This window comes from Rhodnius prolixus, unplaced genomic scaffold, assembly GCF_049639745.1.
Source record: "Rhodnius prolixus isolate KJV_2025 unplaced genomic scaffold, Rpr scaffold_15, whole genome shotgun sequence".
NCBI classification, from domain to species: Eukaryota; Metazoa; Arthropoda; class Insecta; order Hemiptera; family Reduviidae; genus Rhodnius; species Rhodnius prolixus.
The window spans coordinates 7,710,615-7,731,433 of record NW_027411605.1 but is presented as its reverse complement, the minus strand read 5'-3'; the positions used below and the strand labels follow the sequence as shown (position 1 = coordinate 7,731,433).

Here is a 20,819-nt window from a genome sequence, read left to right as displayed (position 1 = left end):
CGTCTTCCCAAGCATCTCTTATCGTCTCCCGGACACTCCTGGAGTGATGTATCGATGAAATGAGAGATCTTTTATAATTAATTAATTACTGTGTTTATAATTTATATATTAAAACTGTCCGGTAGGACAGTTGTATAAGGGTTGATCATCAAAAACTGCACGAAAAAGCGTAACGTTGAAAAACACCCAACTTTGACAATTTTTTTCTATTTTTCTATAAAAGATAAAATTCCCAAATTTTCTTTATAATAAAGGGCAAATCCTCCTTTATGACTGCAATTTTTTTGCAACAACCTAGATCTGATAGATTTTGAGAAAAAAGTTGCCGAAAATGTGCAAAAACGGCATTTTCAAAAATTGTTCTTGTTCTTGTTCTTGTTGTTGTTGTTGTTGTTGTTGTTACCTTTTTTTTAAACAACGTAGCGCCTAAACGCGTGAACCGATTTTCATGAATGAGGTATCATTCGAGTCGGAATGTTATGTAGATGTGCCTTTTGGGGGTCTCAACCCTGTACATGGAAAGGGAGAGGAGTTAGCCCCCTTTATGTAAGGCCCCCTCCAAAATTATTATCATTAATTACTCTGTAAATCTTAGCCCGATTTTGATAAAATTTGGTAGGATGACAGGGTTAGGGCTCCCCTACGTAACATTAAAGCGAAGATCTGCTCTTACTCCTGTTAAGGGGAAGTATAGCAATCGTTTCAAATTATCGAAACGTGAACCGATTTTCATGAATAAAGTGTCATTCGAATCGAAATTTTGTACAGATTTGCACTTTTAAAGTCTCGACGCTGTGCCTCATAAGGAGGGGAGTTTGCCCCACCCAAGTTAGGCTCTTTCTAAAACTATGTTTACCAATATTTCTATAACGCTTAGTCCGATTTTGATAAAATTTAGCAAGAAGAAGTGGTTAAAGCTCCTCTACGTGGCTGTGAAGTGCCATCATGCTTCTACACCTACTAAGAGGAAGTACTGCAATCGTTAAAATTATCAATGAGTGAACCGATTTACATCAATGAATTGTCGTTCGATTCAAAATCTTTGCCTCTTCGCCTTTTAGGGAGAAGTACTGTAATCGCAGTTTATTTTTCTTACTCCTCTTAAAGGGAAGTACTGAAATCGCAGTTTAATTTTACTATTTACGTACAAATTACCTTCCTATTTTATTCAAAACGCTTTCTCAAAAAAATTGTTATTGAGGATGGTTTGGGGGACCGCAACTATAATCATTCTTTAAAAAGATCTCACCAGTGGTAGTAACTCCGACTTAACACCTTTTCAGGTTATAATGATAAAATTAAAATTTATTATTCCCAATTTTAAAAAAATCTGTAAAGCAGATATGTAACTTTGCAAAACATACAAAAGGAAAATCTATCCAAAAGGTACAAAAATCTCTTTAACAAAAACTTACAGTTTAAAAAGTTAAGTATAAGGGTTGATTAAACGCCAATAGGTACACAAATCAGCAAGTACCCAACATTTCATTAATACTTTATTGATATTATTTTAAGTAATTTTACTACATTAATTTTCATTAATATTTTTTTGAATTTATTAGATGTTTCACAGACCCTTATGCTGGCCAGTTCATTCATTTTCTTTTTCTTTTTTTTTATGATTTAAGTCGCTTCAACATCTGCGGTTATTGGCGCCCGGAGCTTTTTTCAGTGCACTTCCGGCCTCCGGACAGTGTTCTCTCGTTACAGACAACACTGTCCATCACCCGGACAGTGAGCTGTAAGAAGCTCTTAGAAAGAGAAAATCTAAGGGTCTGCAGCTGGATTCGAACCCGGAACCTCCACGTGGGAATCCAATACGCTAACCGTATAGCTAATCCCTTCCCTTTGTTCATTCATAATATTTTATTTTTTTGTTATAATTATGATAAAATGTATATTATATCTTCATAATTAAATAGGTACTTTATTTTAGCTTTATTCCAAATTATTCTTCTGATTTATCTTTATTATGCTCTTTATTCTGAGTAGTCACATGTATGTACGAGAATGTACATGCACGTTAAAGTAGAAAAAGACTAAGGTAGAGTCGGCTACTATTTAAATTTGAATCACGGATTTAAAACAATATTTCAGTCTAGAATTCGTCTTTCCGAAGTATTTGTGAGCACAAATAACGCGTAGGTAATATCAAGTAAATTATTCAACAATAATTATTCATTTCTCAATTGTAATTTAATTTAGTCCCTCTAATTTTACTTATAGTAAAATACTGGAATAATTATGTTAGCTGTCATAAAAATATGCATATCTTATTTATCTTATATTCCAAATATATAATACTGTGGGAAGAATACCTAGATTGAGAATGTAATTGAAGAAAACTATATTATTTTCTATAAAGCCAGATTAATTATTACCTATTATTATAAACTTTTGACTACTACATAAAGTAACAATTACTTTAATCGAAGAATGAACTTAAACCGACGATTTTTATTTAAAAATAAAAATAAATAAATGAAATCATTGATGAATGTTGGTGTAAGCATTTTTTTAAAAAAGTTTTTGAATTTTCTAGCCTCATATTTTTTTTATTTTTTTTAATAAAGTTTTTCTTTTTAACCTGTGATTAATAGTTTGTTGATTGATATTACAGTCAATCTAAGTTAAATGGTGTTCTACTTGAACAAATATTTTGTAGATTAAAATGGCCAGCATAAGGGTCTGTGAAACATCTAATAAATTCAAAAAAATATTAATGAAAATTAATGTAGTAAAATTACTTAAAATAATAACAATGAAGTATTAATGAAATGTTGGGTACTTGCTGATTTGTGTACCTTTTGGCGTTTAATCAACCCTTATACTTAACTTTTTAAACTGTAAGTTTTTGTTAAAGATATAAATTATAAAACAAATATTCTATTTGTGAATCTATTAGTGAGAGGGAGGGAGTAAGAGAGAGAGCGAGGGAGAGAGAGTGGGGGAGGGAGTGAGTGAATGAGTGAGAGAGAGTGAATGAGTGGGTGAGAGAAATAGGGAGTGATTGAGAGAGAGTGAACGAGTGAGGGAGTGAGAGAGAGGAGGAATGAGTGAGTGGGAGAGGGTGTGGGAGAGAGAGAGCGTGTGAGTGAGAGGGGGAGTGTGAGAGTGAGTGAGTAAGGAGAACATTGTATGGATATACGAAACATTTTTTATTTCATTCTTTCTTGCAAATAAAAAGTAGCTACAATTCGAACAGGTGATATCCCATTTAATCCATGCTTCATAAACACTAACATCCACCGCAATATGTGGTGAAATCTGCTCAACACATGTGTCGCAATTGCATACACTGTATATAAACTCAACTAATCTGTATATAACATCCAACACAAAGCACACCTCCACATCACAACGGAGCCACTAAGGAAGACCCACTACACCCATGCTAAATTGAGAGACAACTATTCAAATACACTAAACAATATATAGCTTTTCAGATACTAAAAAAAAGTTCAAAATGTAAATAAATAATTTTTTTGAAATGAAACAAACAAGTAAACGAACCAAATACAAAAGTTAATTATATGGCCGCCATACATGGTTACTAGGGACAAGTCACAGCAAAAGAAGTTCATGAAACTTAGGTTCTTTCTTCTCCTTAAAGTTACGAGGAACACAATTTAATTTAAACATTAGCAATTAATACCTTTCGCTGTAGAAATATGTACGAGGTGATAATATGGAGGGCCAGATTTAGATGAAAAGAGGCCCTAGGCTATTCCACTTATGAGCCCCTTTCACCACCCATTTTTAAGTTTGTAAATTACATGAGAGATAATAAAATACATCACTATTGTGATATACGAGTATATCAATATGTTAAATGAAACATGTTTTACTTATACTAACCTTTATAAAAAATGTGGCATGGATAATAAATATTGATATTTATTAAATATTGATCTTGAGGCCCTAGGCTGAAGCCTAGTTAGCCTATAGGAAAATCCGGCCCTGCTAATATGGACTTGTAAACAATAACAAACGTAAGGAAAGGAATTAGCTATCTGCTTAGCGAACTGGATTCCCACGCGAGAGATCCCGGGTTCGAATCCAGCTTATGACCCTTAGATTTTCTCTTCCTAGGAGCTTCTTTCAGCTAACTGTCTGGTGATGGACAATGTTGTTCATAACGAGGGAACACTATCAGGAGGCCGGCGGCGCGGAATCAAACTCTGGGCGCCAATAACCTCAGATGTTGACGTGCCTTAAATTTATAAAAAATAAAATAAATAATAATTACAATAATGTTTGTAATTAAGACCTAAAATAATGCATTACAGTGGTATTAACTATGAGGCAAAATTCTAATGAAAATCAAAACTTGCTGAAATAGATAGATTTGGTAGAGGTTTGTGCTGTTCTTTAGAGAAAGCTCAGATCAGATACGTAAATACCCTACATTGTTTGATTACATTTCAAAATGTCTACAATTTCTGAAAGATTACCCGTACGGCTCAGTGCCCACGCCGCAAGAACACTTAACTGATTCTTCCCTGAAATCAGAAATTGAACAATTAATTTAAAATTTCTAAAAATCATTCAAATTTCGATTTCAATATTATTTAAAGGGTCGTACTTGGATCGTCTACGCAAGGTCGAGCGACTACGTCTCCCTTTCGGACTATCCTCTTCTTCAGCCTCATTGTGTGGTAATTTCAGTCTTGAAACAGAAGAGTAATCAAATGATATTTACAGTTTTAAACGCTAATCTACAATTTAATTGCTGGAACATTATATTTTATACATTTCTAAATATTCATTTTTTCTCGTGCTATATTCTTGTCATTTTGATCGCACTTCTGAAAATCAAGCCCGTTTATCGTGTTGAATTCTGAATGTTCGGCTAAACAGAATATCATTTTTCTATGTTCGACAACTTCTTAATTGTGTGAAATCGATAAAAGTTTACAAATCTAGGAGAAATAAGGTGCCCGTAAAAAAAATGTAAAAAACAGGCCCAAGTTTCGCATTAAATAAGTTACTTGGAAACAGTAAAATTTACTTTTTTTGTGACAAATTATAATTATATAATTGAGCGTTCAAAAGCTTAGATCTTAGAGGCAAAAAATTTGTATTCATACGGGAGTAATTATTGAATTAAAGTTATTCACAAAAAATTTTCAAGCATTGTTTGAATAAAGTAATCGTATTTGCCAAACAAAGTTTTCCCCGTGCTCTCGTTGCAGTTCGCTCAACCAGTTCTCTACAATATTTCGTAGTATGCTGAGACGACTCGGCGAACATTAGAGCCTTTTCCCTCAGGAAAAAACTTACAGTTTCCTTCAAAACTTGGAAGACTTTTAGTATTTCACAATTATATTTAATTTAGTTCTTTATTTTGTTCAACTCAAATGATAAAAAATGTAAAATGAAACTGCATTTTGTATAAAATGTGCTCATTGTAACAAGTGCGAATGACATAATTTGTGAGCCAAAAGTTGCCCTACCTACAAGAAATAAAGTTATATATTGTATATTTTTAAAAAACGTCAGTTTTAAACATATAAAATGGTTTTTAATGATAAAGACTATATTTTTTCAAGTTCTTCATATTTTTCTTATTTTTTAATATATTATTAATTCACTCTAGGAAGGGCTGGAAAGAGCAGCAGTGCGAAAGTATTATTTTTGATGCATAATTCTAGACAAGAAAAAAAGAAATGTTTTGTAGATCGAAGGTAGATCGATTTTGAATGCTGACAATTAAACTGGTTTGGCTAATGAGATCCATCTCAAAACAACATCTACAGTAAGTAGTAAATGTTGGGTCGAAGTCTATCAATCTCTTAATTGACTACCGCTGCGAGTTATATGAATAGGCTTTCTTGATGCCGTGGAACATCTCAAATGATTACCCTTTATCTCTAATGCAGCTGGGCCTTTCAGCTTCTGTAATAAAGTATCTTAAAAGTAGCTCCAGAATCAATAAAAGTTGGATAAATAGAGTCTTCAAATTCATAAACCATGTTAGGGTGCTGCTGCGAGTGTCCGACAACTCGAGTTTCGCCAAAATCTGATTAAACTTTTTGGTGTGTGCTTTGTGTCTTAATCGAAGAAAACTTCAGGCGTTTTCCTCAAATCTTATTCGATTTTTGGATCTACTTCTTGAATTCAGTCTCTATTGTAATGACCGATTCCTACGCTAGCTTAACAGTGAAGCTCTTTGGCGTAAAAAATGGAAGTTGCAAGAGCCCTGCCTCTTAATACTATCTAGCTGTAATCTCCTCCCAAAAAATACTCTTTATTCTGGATTTTCCAATTGTTGGCGTATTCTTTTTTGGTTTGCAAAATCTACGTTTTAAGAATTTACACAAAGGTTTTTTTATTTTAATTCGGCAAAAGTTTTGAAGTATCTCTTAAGGACCAAATGTGATCTTTCATGTAACGTTATAGTATCAACATGCTCGATACGATTTCATCTTCCGACAAAACCCCTCGCATTCTTTCTTATATGACTCATGAAATGGACCAATTTTTGTTTTCCTTACTGCGACTTTCAGAGTAAACGGCGAACGATAGATATTGGAGGATAAGTACGTAAAAATTCTTACAGTACAAGTTTTTTGTGGTGTTCTGTATCATTTGTTCTTCCTTCAGATTCAGAGTTCCTGCCTTCAGTTTCAGAAGATGGGGAAGTTGGTACAGAAGAAGAAGAAGTCCCTTCATTTCCTCTGAAACAAATTTTATCTGTTTCTTTCTGTGTTCTGTTTTCATAACCCTTTGAATTATAAAGTGTTTATTTCATTATTAAAATTACTAAGTTAAGTGGAACCACAAATTTGGTGAGGAACCGATCGGAAGGGAAACAACTGAACTCCTGAATAATCATCGCATAAATGGACATTAAAATAGATAAAAGGAAAGTTCTTTATTACTTCCGTAAGTTGAATTTTGGAGTTAAAGCGAAATTTCAGTCTTACTGGAACTGAATTCGCTAAATTCTCTCACGTCTAGAAACGGTATGGTGATTTTCTTCTAGTCCACAAATTACATTGTTATCGTGTTCGCACAAGCACGTTCGTACTGACTCCCTCAACTAAAAGTTGGGCTGCCGCGCACGAACTGAGGCACTACATTCCTTGGTTCAAATAAGTTTGCTCGATCTATGACTTATCAAGATAATCCTCCACCTTTCATTAAAATAATTACGTACCTTCTGTTTAATGAGCGATTATCCTTTCTTCTTGTTTGCTCTTCCATTTTTATACATTTATTTATTACAAACAATATAACATATGTTAATCATATAAGTCTGTAACTTCTAAGAATTAAATTTAACCGTTTGTTATTAAGTTAAAATTATTACGTTCAACGAGGAATAATTTAATTACCAATCATGGCCGTTTTCGTACCACAATAGCGCACATTCCTTTAGATTTTAACAATCATGAGCACAATTTCTGTAAATGCTACTTATTTTATCGTTACGTGTTATAACAGCCACATTCTGGACACTCATAAAATAATAAATTTTCTTGGGGTTGAACCAAGTGCGACTCTAAACTCTACCAATTTTAAACAGGCACATTTTTAGCCTTCCTCATTTTTCCTTTACTAAATTCAATAATCAAAATAGGTTATTCATTAATTATTGTTCGCGAAAAACTGCTGAAATTAAGAAATAATTTTCGAAAAGTTCATTGTCGGCGTATGCAGGATTCCAACGCGGAGATTCCGGATTCGAATCCTGCAGCCAGCCCTTGATTTTCTTTTCCTTCCAGTACGGAAATGGAAAGTGTAAGTACAGAATATTATCCAAGAGCCGGTATACACTGAACAAGCTTTGGTCGTTAATGACAGATGTTCGCGCTGCTTAAATAAAAAACAAATCCTTTAAGAAACTTGTACATTTATTTTTTTTATTAGAAATAGTATAGATTGTAACTATTTGGAGTAAAGACTCCTACGTAGTAGTCCCTCTATTATATCATTATTTCTTATATTACTAAAGAATAGAAAATTTTCAAAATTGATAAATTTATCTGTGGTACAAGTGCATCTGTACCTCTAGCTGACTGAGATGTCGTAAAGTTCTTTTTCAATAATTTCAAGTCGCATCTGAAATCTGGAAATGGCAAAATAAAATTAATGGTTCTTTTAGTGATAAAACAAGACTAAATCTTTTCTGCTATTTAAAGTTCACTTACACATCTAACTGATCAAATAATTTTTCATGTTCTACAGTTTCTTTATCTAGAAAATTCAAAAGAAAAATAAAGATGGAATTATCTTAAAAACCTTTAAAAAATACTTGGTTCTGAAATTAATTACATTTTGTGGTTTTTGAAAATAATTATGAATAATTAACAAATATTTACATAAAAGATATTGTTTAGTTTTCATATCGGCTAATATATGTGCCAACTCAGTGAAAGTGACGTCGTATCCATATCGTAGCCCATGCCTCTCCAGAAACAGCTGTATTTCCAGGCCATGGATACCGTATCTAAAAATTCATTTAGGAATATAGCTTTAATTATCCTAATTACTGGCACAGAAGTATTAAACTACTAATGCACAGGTTTTTTAATGAAAGGCTATTTAAAAAAAATTGTTATTAACTGCAATTTTTGCCCATGCACTCTGCTGAAAGGCGACTTCAAGACTGAAATTTCGTTTTAACTCTGTAATTCAACTTACCAAAACTTGGCCGAAAGTGTGTCTTTAAATTAGATCAGCGGCACTATTTAGCCCAACAAGGCTTATTGAGCCGCCATTTTGTAGGTCCAGCAGAGAAATCTGTTCTTACCACTTGTTATATATAATCAGATGTTTGCGTACTATTCCTTTGATCTCTATATCGATCTATATCGATTTAAAATGTATATCGATTGCTATGCAATCAGAGATTATAAGGGACACTGATACATTCTATTTTTTTCAAGTCATAGGATTGGGAAAAAATAAATAATCTGTGCCTCTCAGGCGGGAAAACTTGCAGTAGACATAAGGTTGGTACATTCGGTCTGAGCACACTCTGGACGCTCAAGACCGACCAAGTCTTGGAGACCGTCGACTTCTCGTTTTTGACACTATCTTGGCACATCGCAAGAGCATGCTATTCCTTTAAGCTCCAGGAGCCAAAAACTATATTCTCGGTGAAAAATTAATATAGAATATTTTAAAAAAAACACTTTACACAGAATGCTGAAAATATTGAACAATAGAAAATTATTACTTTCTCAACAATGCCAAAAGCAAACTTTGTCGCATTCGCAATACTTTTATCCGCAGTTTCCTCCTTAAATATGTGGACAATCTTTTACACCTGCATCTTGTAAGAAAGAGTACGACTGAATTATGTAAACATTCATACGACCCAAATCTACCATTAGGACCAGAAAGTGCTATAATATCTTCGGCTTTTTCCACACCATTTAATACAGCCGCAATGAACGTAAACTGCAAAAAAATTAATTGGTTAAATGAGTGTATTTCAAGAATGGTAAAGAAACTTCTTCAAAAGTAATGACAGGCGATAGGAATTGGGGAATCAGAAATAACGAAGAACTTTTTTTTTAAAATGAAGACGTTTAGAAAGGTGGATTTGAAATCTTTTGTAAAGAAGAGCTTAAATGGCTAAAACGTAACGTTGGAAGAGGCGAAGGAAAGAGCGTCGAAAGAAATGCGGAAGTAAGTGGGATATAAAAGTAAGAACGACAAACAGATCAAGTCTAAGAAGGGGAAATGGCCAACACTCTGCCCTTGAACCATTTTCCGCCTGTAATGCCTACAATAAATGTGTGGTTAGGTCAGTGGTTTCCAACCTTTTTGAACCTGCGCCCCTTTAAAAAAAAAATTGTGGTACCCCCTTAATTTTTCTAACAATCTAATTTCATAAATACTCAACTGATATTATAATTTATTTAATTGGCTACAAAATAATATACAATATTATGTAAAAATATACATAAAAAATAATTATTTATTATAAGAAATAATAAATTTAAATGTAATAAAAACAAATCTTACAAAAATACAAAAAAAAAGAATATATAATTAATACATTATAAAAATTTAATGCGACGGTTGAGCTTGTTTTTCAGCACAAATTTTCTCAAACCGTGGTATCATTGAAGAAATCGCGGTTCTCAGTTCCCTTTCAATCACTAAGCGAGATCGATACTTTGTTTTTAAGACAGCTACTGTAGAAAAAACAGTTTCACATAGGTAAGATGTTACAAATGGCAATAAAATTTCTAAAGCTTTGTTTGTCAAAGTAGGAAAATCGTCCTTTACTCGTAGCCAAAACGTAACAATATTATTTTCGTCTTGAAACATCTGCTTTAATATGCTATCACTAGATAAGTCAATTATCATTTCCTGCTCTGCTGTCGTAAGGCCAAAATCATCATATTTTTCAATCACAAACGGGTTTCTAATCGCCCCGCCGGCGCTCGGCTCCAAACGCGAAAGCGAGATGTTTTCGTTCCAGCAAGAGTATGGATGGATGTTTTAGCATTTGTACCCGAAAAATTCGGATTGTGGATTACGTATACCTATTTTGCTGATTCATTTTTTTGACACCTATTCGACTTTTTTGGTTTGTATTCGAAAATGATATTTTGGAAACAGCTGCATGCCCCCCTTGCAACGGTCTCGCGCCCCCTAGGGGGGCGCGCCCCACAGGTTGGAACCACTGGGTTAGGTAGTACGTTTAAGTTAACAAAGTGATGTTAATATTAAACTGTTCCAACTGAGTCTTACAAGACATTACTATAGTCTATTATAGTACGATACTATTATATTACATAATAGTACAGTATTATTAACATACTTTTATAATAGTAACACATTACTATAATTAAAATGCTATTGAAGACTTAAATTATGTAAAAATTAACAGTTTTTTATTGTGCTGGGGCAATGTCTTAATGATACATAAACTTCCCTTTTTATCCTCTTATTTTTTAAATACTTATTTACATCATATATTCTCTACTTGTCCATATCTGCTATTTACTTATTCAATATCATTACGTCCGATGAGTGTAGGTCTTAGCTCTTGATGTACGTAGTTAGGCAGCACCTTCTTTATTTTTGTATCATCTAATAAATTGTTTCTATAAATATTATATTAAAACTGTCCGGTAGGACAGTTGTATAAGGGTTGACCATCAAAAACTGCACAAAAAAGCGTAACGTTGAAAAACACCCAACTTTGACAATTTTTTTCTCTTTTTCTATAAAAGATAAAATTCCCAAATTTTCTTTAAATCTTACTCCAAACCCTCCTTTATAACTGTAATTTTTTTGCAACCACCCAGATCTAATAGGTTTCGAGAAAAAAGTTGCTGAAAATGAGCAAAAACCGCTTTTTCAAAAAATGTTCTTGTTCTTCTTGTTCTTCTTCTTGTTGTTACCTTTTTTGTAAACAATGTAGCGCCTAAACGCGTGAACCGATATTCATGAATGAGGTGTCATTCGATTCGGAATTTCATGTAGATGTGCCTTTTGGGGGTCTCGACGCTGTACATCGAATGGGAAAGGAGTTAGCCCCCTTTATGTAAGGCCCCAACCAAAATTATTATTACTAATTACTCTGTAAATCTTAGCCCGATTTTGATAAAATTTGGTAGGATGATAGGGTTAGGGCTCCCCTACGTAACATTAAAGCGGCGATCAGCTCTTACACTTGTTAAGGGAAAGTATAGCAATCGTTGCAAATTATCGACACGTGAACCGATTTTCATGAATGAAGGGTCATTGGAATCGAAATTTTGTACAGATTTGCACTTTAAAAGTCTCGACGCCGTGCCTCATAAGGAGGGGAGTTTGCCCCACCCAAATCAGGCCCTTTCTAAAACTATTATTACCAATATTTCTATAACGCTTAGTCCGATTTTGATAAAATTCAGCCCGAATAAGTGGTTAAAGCTCCTCTACGTGGCTGTGAAGTGCCATCTTGCTCTTACACCTACTAAGAGGAAGTACTGCAATCGTTAATGAGTCAAATTATCAATGAGTGAACCGATTTAAATCAATGAATTGTCGTTCGATTAAAAAATCTTTCCTCTTTGCCTTTTAGGGAGAAGTACTGCAATCGTAGTTTATTTTTCTTACTCCTCTTAAAAGGAAGTACTGAAATCGCAGTTTAATTTTGCTATTTACGTACAAATACCTTCCTATGTTATTCAAAACGCTTTTTCAAAAAAATTGTTATTGAGGATGGTTTGGGGGAATGCAACTATAATCATTCTATAAAAAGATCTCTCCAGTGGTAGTTACGGTTCCGACTTAATACCTTCTTAGGTTATAATGATAGAGTTGCTTATTCCAAATTTTCAAAAAAATCTGTAAAGAAGATATGTAACTTTGTAAAATAGACAAAAAGGAAAATCTATCCAAAAGGTACAAAAATCTCCTTAACAAAAACTTACAGTTTAAAATGTTAAGTATAAGGGTTGATTAAACGCCAAAAGGTACACAAATCAGCGAGTACCCAACATTTCATTAATACTTCATTAATAGTCAAGTAATTCTACTGCATTAATTTTCATTAATAAGTTATTTTTTAGAATTTATTAGATGTCACAGACCCTTATGCTGGCCACTTCATTCATAATATTTTTTTGTTATAATTATGATAAATCACATATATACGTACATGCATGTTAAAGTAGAAAAAGACAAAGTTAGAGTAGGCTACTGTCTTGAATTCGTCTTACCGAAATATTCGTGAGCACAAATAATACACAGATATAACAAGTAGATTATTCAACAACAATTATTCATTTCTCAATTGTAATTTAATTTAGTCCCCCTAATTTTACTTATAGTAAAATCCTAGAATAATTAGCTGTCCTAAAAATATGCATATCTTATTTATTTTATATTACATATATACAACATTGTGGTATGAATACCTAGATTGAGAATGTAATTGAAGAAAACTATATTATTTGCGATAAAGCCTGATAATTATTACCTATTATTATAAACGTTTGACTACTTCATACAATAACAATTACTTTAATCGAAGAATGAACTTAAACCGACGATTTTTATTTAAAAATAAAAATAAATAAATAAAATAAAATCATTAATGTAAGTTTTTTATAAAAAAAAGTTTTGAATTTTTTAGCCTCATATTTTTTTTTCTTTTTAACCTGTAATTAATAGTTTGATTGTTATAAATAACTAGATATTACAGTCAATCTACAGTGCTACTTGAACATATATTTTGTAGACGAAAATGGCCAGCTTAAGGGTCTGTGACATCTAATAAATTCTAAAAAATAACTTATTAATGAAAATTAATGCAGTAGAATTACTTGACTATTAATGAAGTATTAATGAAATGTTGGGTACTCGCTGATTTGTGTACCTTTTGGCGTTTAATCAACCCTTATAATTAACATTTTAAACTGTAAGTTTTTGTTAAGGAGTATATATATAGTATATATCAGAGTTGGGCAAAAATTTAATCAATCAAAAAACAATTGAATTAAACCGAAATTTAATTTTAATCATGATTAAAAGTAAAAAATTTAATCGGCCAAAATTAGTTGATTAAAATTAAATTCACTTTTAATTTAATCGGAATTTAATCAATTAAAATTTTTAATCATAACTAAAAATTAAGATTAAAATTAAAATATCAGAATTTTAATTGATTGAATTAAATTCCAAATTTAGTTTTAATCACTTTGGACGATTAAATTTTTTAATTTAATCAAAATTTAAGTGATTAAATTTTTAAAACCAAACATTGCCAATGGTTAAACCAGAATCGGACCAATGCATCTTTATTCCGCCTACCTGGTGCCTCTTCTCTAACAATATTATCACCTTTTCCAAACTTGGCACCTTCATTCTACCAGTCTGGTGTCTCATATATACCATGTTGGTGACTCTCAAGACTTACATAGGACCACCTTACTCTCATTTAACCATGTTTACCACTTACTAGACTTATATAGGACCACCTTACACTCTCATTTAACCATGTTTACCACTTACTAGACTTAGATAGGACCACTTTACACTCACATTTAACCATGTTGGCGACTCACTAGACTTATATAAGACCACCTTACACTCACATTTAATCATGTTTACTACTTACTAGACTTATATAGGACCACCTTACTCTCACATTTAACCTAGTTTGCGACTCATTAGACTTATATACGATCTCCTTGCACACACATTTAACCATGTTTACCACTCACTAGACTTATAAACAGGGTGACCAGAGTTATATGCTCCACCCTGAAACGGAGGGAAATTTCAAAAAATTAGAAAACACGTATTTAATCAAATCTAGTTTTTTCAGTAATTGACCCATTTTTTAAACCCCAATATCCCCAGATACACCATCTAAGTTTTCTTTCAAATGGAACAAACAAGATCTAGGCAGACTAGAGTTATTTGATGTTCCAGATCTTCGACTGAAGCTAAGGGATTAAGGTTACTGTACACTTTATTTTTTAGATATCCCCTCTGAAAATAGTCTATTTGTGTTAAGTCCGCTGTTCGAGGTCAAAATCGAGCTCTTCTTAAACCGGATGATAACTGGGGATGAAATGGATTACATACGAAAACATCTTAAGGAAAAGGGCATATTGTGAACCTGGAAAACATAGCCCTTCCACCTCTAAACCAACGTTGACTCTGAATAAGAGAATGTTATGTTTATGGTGGGACTTTCGAGGACCTACACATTATAAGCTTTTAAAACCGAACGAAAAGCTCAATTCGGAGAAGTATTATCAGCAATCGGATAGCAGTCCAAGAAAAGAGGCCGGCGATGTTCAATAGGAAGAACATCATACTGCATCATGATAAAGACAGGCCACATGCTGCTGCTTTGGGGACTCGTCAAAAAATTGAAGAACTAGGGTGGGAAATTCTGTCGCATCCACTGTATTCCCCGGATTTAGCACCATCCGACTATCATTTGTTTTGTCTTTACAAAATTTTTTGAAGGGCAAAAATTTAAAAATGAATGATACCAAACAAGCACTGTATCAATTTTTCGCATCACATTTTTCTAAAAACGGGATACACAAATTGCCCTTACGCTCGCAAGTTGTCATTAATAATAATGGCAATTATATTATTTAATAAAGTTTATTGACGGTAAGAAAAATGTGTATTTTGTTTTAATCCAAAAACTGACAGAACTTTCAGGTAGACAATATATAAGTCTATTGAGTTGCCAACATGGTTAAATGTGAGGGTAAGGTGGTCCTATCTAAGTCTATTGAGTCGCCAACATGGTTAAATGTGAGGGTAAGGTGGTCCTATCTAAGTCTATTGAATCGCCAACATGGTTAAATGTGAGAGTAAGGTGGTCCTATCTAAGTCTATTGTGTCGCCAACATGGTTAAATGTGAGCATAAGGTGGTCCTATCTAAGTCTATTGAGTTGCCAACATGGTTAAATGTGAGAGTAAGGTGGTCCTATCTAAGTCTGTTGAGTCGCCAACATGGTTAAATGTGAGCATAAGGTGGTCCTATCTAAGTCTATTGAATCGCCAACATGGTTAAATGTGAGTGTAAGGTGGTCCTATCTAAGTCTATTGAGTCGCCAACATGGTTAAATGTGAGCATAAGGTGGTCCTATCAAAGTCTATTGAGTCGCCAACATGGTTAAATGTGAGCATAAGGTGGTCCTTTCAAAGTCTATTGAGTCGCCTACATGGTTAAATGTGAGTGTAAGGTGGTCCTATATACGTCTAGAGACTCATGAAGAAGTCCAAGTCTAGAAAAATTAACCGAAAAGTATTTATTGAAGACGCTCAGAAAAAGGTCCTCGCCAAAACGTGGTTCGAACCATTGGTCGAAAAGCCATAAAAGTGGATGATTAAATTAGTTTGATTAACGATTGAAATTGAACTAATTCGGTGATTAAAATTAAAGTTCAATTTAATTCTCAGATTTAATCATAATTTTTTTAGTTTGATTAACGATTAAATCTGAAATTTAATTGATTAAATAATTGTCATATGATTAAAATTACGATTAAATTCGCTGATTAAATTCTGATTAAAATTAAAAATAAATTTAATCAATTAAATTTAGAATTTAATTGTTTTTTTAGTGCCCAACTCTGGTATATACTATATATGTATGTATATATATAGTATTTTTCTTAATAGCGGGAAATATTTACAGGGTGTTCATTTTAAGACGGCTCAAATGCATTTCATATTTAAACGGTTATCTGAGCAAAAATGGTAGAGGAAAAATTTGTTGCCCGTCAGCTCTAATAATAATTATTTGGTAATTTTTGGAGAGTTGTGCTTAATTACCAAAAAAATTGGAAACCTCCTGCCACATATTTAAGTAATCAATATCTTTCATGTAAAGGATCAAACTTATTGCTTAATTTATCAAATAATGCACTTTACTCAACTTGTGAAGCATGTACTGTGCCTTCAAAGGTGCCTCCTCTGGCTTGCAAGCCAGGTTAGCTAGGAAGTTATCAAGTGCTCTTTGTATCTGAGGAGGCACCTTTGAAGGCACTACTGTGTATGAAGGCACTACTGTCTATCGATTAGCGGTTTCCGTTTTCTTTCATAACTTTTACACTCTTTAAAACTGTGTATATGAAAATGGGGGACAACTGCGAACTCTCACTTTTGGTCGCGCGTCAGCCGCGTATCCGGACAGGAATCTAAAATCAAGTCACATATTCTAAAACTAGAGGTGACGGGCAACAAATTTTATTTACCTCTACCATTTTTTGCTCAGATTAACCGTTTAAGCATGAAATGCATTTGAGCCGTCTTAAAATGAACACCCTGTATATAAATATACACGCTTTCATTCTGTATACATTTTCACAAAAAATTCAACTACAGCTATTATTCCGAAACTCTCCGTGCATAAATTCAAAACAGATGTAGTCCTATTTTATGATAAGGAAAACTTCAGAACTAAAGTAACAAATGTCCTCAATATACCTTGACATCATACATAATGTGACAGTTTATCTTTAGAAATTATGAAACAAATTTATCTTATTAATATTAATTTATTTGAAAATGGTCAGGTAGATATTCATTATTTTATACTTTCGAGGGATCTTTGTAGTATATTTTGATTATAGTATGTTTCTAGTTTTTTCTAAAAGTTAGAGTTTTAGAGATATCGTATATTGTATTTATTCAATGTCCATAGTGTAATAAATATGCTCTATAAAATATTATTGTTATTTTTATATGAGAACTCCGTCCATTTGTATAGACAAATATAAAATTTGTGGTAAGAAAAATACAAGTTGCACATCAAGTAATTTATTTTTTAAAATCCGCAATTTTGGGAGTCTACTTGAACTTATTTGAACAGTAAAAGTTTGTTCGACAACGGTAGAGATAGCATCTCTACTAGATAGCATCGGAGTTTAAAGAAAAATGAAAAAAAGTTATAATATAACGATTACAAAACTCATGAGCTCTGGTAATGGTTTGTGCGCTTGAATAAAATGATTAATGGACAAGCATTGCTGTCGGTTGTGCCTACTGTCAGTGGGCAAGATGCCGCGAGACTCAGCTAATTAATGGCCTCCTCAGAAGGCGCCAATACTGATGTGAGACCTGCACCACTATTTTAGCTGATGCTTTCACTCGCCTTTCGTAATAAGCTAGAGTAAAGTTAGAATTTCAAAGAATTGGTAACTATACATTAGACACCGGTGAATGTCAATCTAGATGGCATTCCTTGGCCTCACTGTCAGTCAGATAGTTATTCTATACTTTCTGTATACTGTAATTTTAGATAGAAATTAATAGACTTTGACTTACCCAGACAGTGAAAACAAAGGTAAACATGAAAAACAGTAAAAATAAGGGCGCTAGAATAGGCCTGCCAACGTTCATCGACTCGTAAAAATGGAGTCCCCCTAAGGACATTGACAACACTGAAAACAAACTGTTGCCGATAGAACTAAATTCTTCCACCTATGGACACAATTACGGTTATAGCTAGACCTTCATTTTCTTAAACACTATTTAATTAATAAAATATCTACTCAAATAATAAAATATAGTGAAAAGTGGTCGAATAACGCACCTGCAAGCCGAAAAATAAATGGCCACAGACGGCAAATCCAAACATTAAGATAGATCCCATAAAAAGCAGTGTCTTTAGCTCTTTACTAGTCTGAAAAATTGATGGAAAAAATTTCCTTAATTAAAAAAAATATACATAATACATGGCGCGTGAACACTGCCACAATTTTTTCTTACTGTCATTCTCGAGGCTATAATCTCATCCACTTTCTTCAAAACTCGGCAATTCCAAACATACTTCATTGTCACTAACATCATTCAGATTGAAGTACATACATCACACTGAAACGATACTTTAGCGTACAATCAAGAGCGTACCCTCTTCAATTCCCAGAACGAATTTTCCGAGACTATAAAAGTTGAATATTTGAGTGATTTTAAGATACGAAGTTTGAAGCAAATTTTAAAGGAGCCATTTGAGAAAATCTATAGAGTAAAAGAGTATTTCTGTTTAAGAAATTTTCAATGAACTTGAAATCTGTGTATTACGGTGAGTTGTATAATTCAAATTAAAATGATACTTTAGAGGAAAGCATAACCCTAAACTTTCCCTCCTAATGTGAATTTCCATGAGAAAATATGTTACGTCATTCTAGTTGGGCGCGTACCAGTTCCAGCTTTTTCGTTAAAGAAGGAAGGTTTGTAAATGTAAAAGAAACAATGTTGAGCATCACAGCGGTTTTGGAAAAAGAAAGCGCGTAACAGACGAAATCCCAGAAAAGACAATGAATGTGTGATGATAGGAAGGAGCTAGGAAGGTTTGTTAAGGAAGTTTATTTACAACAAACAGCAAGAGATCATAACTAAAATCATACCCCAAATCTATACTGTCTCAGTGTTCAAAAAGTTCTAGCCTTTTTTATAAAAATGCTTGTCTTCTAATAAAAAATGAGAAAAGTTACACATTAAACAAACTAAACCATATTACCACGGCGGGGTATTGGTAAAAGTTATCAAGCAGCAATAGTCGCACCTCAGGCGATCTTCATTGAGTAAGATAATGCCACTCTTTGCGCAAGGTTAGGTAAAAAAACGAAAGATCCAGTCAGTAAAGTAAATAAAAGTATTTTATTCATTTAAGTTACAGACAAATCCTCGGAGAGCCCAAAACGAATGTTTATTTAGAACATTCGTTCAACAAAAATCTTTCGATAATTTATTATACGATCCATAATAAAGATTGGCTAAAAATCTATCAAATTCACGGTAATAAACTAATAATCATAAATTTTTGTTGTCTTGAGAAAGTAGCTTTATCTGAAAATTACCCATACCTTTCTGTAACGGATATTTTTGAATGTGTTTTTCGACTCCTATAGAATTTGTACGATACTGGTACAATTGTACCAATGTGATTCGATAACTGGAATAATCAAAGTAACTCGAAATATTTAAATCACAAATTTAGTTCTACTATTCACGAATTGTGTATAGCATGCGTGGGATTGAAAAAAGAAAAAAAAAGATGGTCTGATGTGTTTCGAAGCGGTTTATCTTAATGAGTTACTACTTTACATCATTTATTAAAGCTAAAAGAACTATTAGGTTCAAGATTACCTGATGCACAGCTGTAAACATCATCGACACCCTGGTAAACATAGCGAAAAACTTGAGCAGTTTAATCCAGCAAAGTATAACAAGTATGCCTAAAAGTGCACTGTACACTGTGCTAATTGCGATCATAATGTCTGAACTCATATGTTTGTCCTTCTCAGCACCCTCTGCCAACTTTGAAAAAACATTTTTGCTGTAACTCTCTTTTGCACAAAACATTGCTAATGTACCAAAGATAAGCTGTAAAATAAAAAACACCGGATTTTAAAAATGGCAGAATAAGAAACATACCTGATTTGAAGTGCTATATTTTTATTTTCCAATACATGAGGTAAGAAGTACCACGATCGTGTTAATTTTATTGGAATACATAAAATTGAATTCTCTTACTAAAGTAAAAAAATTGGAGTAAACAATAAATTACACGACTAACTCTTACAAAAGAATTAGTGATTTCTCTATTACACAATTTCTCTTTCCTCAATTATAAAGTTCTATGCTCTCATTTTCTTTAGAATTTATTTTGAATGTTTTTTGGGTATTCATTGAAGTAAGAAAACTGAACAAAAAGGAAAGGATTAATTAAAATTTGGCTGAATTAAAACTGTCCTGTAGAAAATTTTACAAATTTATTTGATAGAATGTTTAAGAAAACTTACTGAAAGTGTTACAAGTATGAAATTTTATCAGAATAATGATATTAAAGCAAGGATAACTTCCTTGAGTAAAAGAAATCTTTAATGGCTTCAGACTACCTGAACAGTCACCTGAACCTACAAGACTAATTAAACTTAATTAGAGTCAACAACAGTAACTTTAGAGAAATTGTGTCTCGGAGTTCAATGTAACTGGGATGAAATAATACTATCAGTGTAGAACTCATGATATTAGCTGTCAAATAGAACGATCAAAGAAGTTTCATACGCACAAAATTGAATATATTGATCTCAGGAAAAATTTAACCAACAATGTCAATTACAACGAAACTTGTAATTTAATTAATATAAATTTTATCATTATTTTCAACAAGCAAATCCATGTAATATTCCATTACAAAATCGAAGTCGAAACCATAATTTCCAAAATGAATTCGAAACTTTAATTACTTCAAATTTGACATGATTGCGATACTTATCTGGTACAGCAAAGTAAAAAGAGAGTGATTATGGGCGAATTTGTATTGAAATCTATATTCGCAACTTTGTTGCGCCTTTAGTGATGATATCGAGTATTTCTT

At 32.9% G+C, this 20,819-nt stretch overlaps 2 protein-coding genes and 1 non-coding gene across 6 annotated transcripts in view; all 3 read right to left on the bottom strand.

The window, feature by feature from the left end:
- Positions 1 to 814: 814 nt before the first annotated feature.
- Positions 815 to 7,400, bottom strand: LOC141455037 (uncharacterized). The gene is made up of 4 exons (XM_074129862.1): positions 7,163 to 7,400; positions 6,561 to 6,680; positions 4,586 to 4,669; positions 815 to 4,502 (listed from the first exon to the last, which is right to left on the bottom strand). The coding sequence occupies exons 1-4, from the start codon at positions 7,207 to 7,209 to the stop codon at positions 4,451 to 4,453; spliced, it is 303 nt and encodes a 100-aa protein (XP_073985963.1). The 5' UTR covers positions 7,210 to 7,400; the 3' UTR covers positions 815 to 4,450.
- Positions 7,401 to 7,841: 441 nt separating this feature from the next.
- LOC141455032 (polycystin-2-like) overlaps positions 7,842 to 20,819 on the bottom strand; it is a 55,010-nt gene continuing 42,032 nt past the window's right edge. For 2 of the 4 annotated variants that reach the window (XM_074129846.1, XM_074129847.1), the window contains exons 16-22: positions 19,586 to 19,822; positions 18,030 to 18,119; positions 17,762 to 17,917; positions 9,188 to 9,411; positions 8,328 to 8,455; positions 8,157 to 8,202; positions 7,842 to 8,074 (exon numbers count right to left, since the gene is read on the bottom strand). In XM_074129846.1, coding sequence (XP_073985947.1) covers positions 8,017 to 8,074; positions 8,157 to 8,202; positions 8,328 to 8,455; positions 9,188 to 9,411; positions 17,762 to 17,917; positions 18,030 to 18,119; positions 19,586 to 19,822 — 939 coding nt within the window. In that variant the 3' untranslated portion in view covers positions 7,842 to 8,016. The remainder of the gene's footprint in view (positions 8,075 to 8,156; positions 8,203 to 8,327; positions 8,456 to 9,187; positions 9,412 to 17,761; positions 17,918 to 18,029; positions 18,120 to 19,585; positions 19,823 to 20,819) is intronic. The other 2 variants (XR_012459108.1, XR_012459109.1) reach the window with 2 other exon arrangements.
- Positions 18,905 to 19,050, bottom strand: LOC141455044 (U4 spliceosomal RNA). Its single transcript, XR_012459115.1, has one exon. It is a non-coding gene; the product is annotated as a U4 spliceosomal RNA (small nuclear RNA).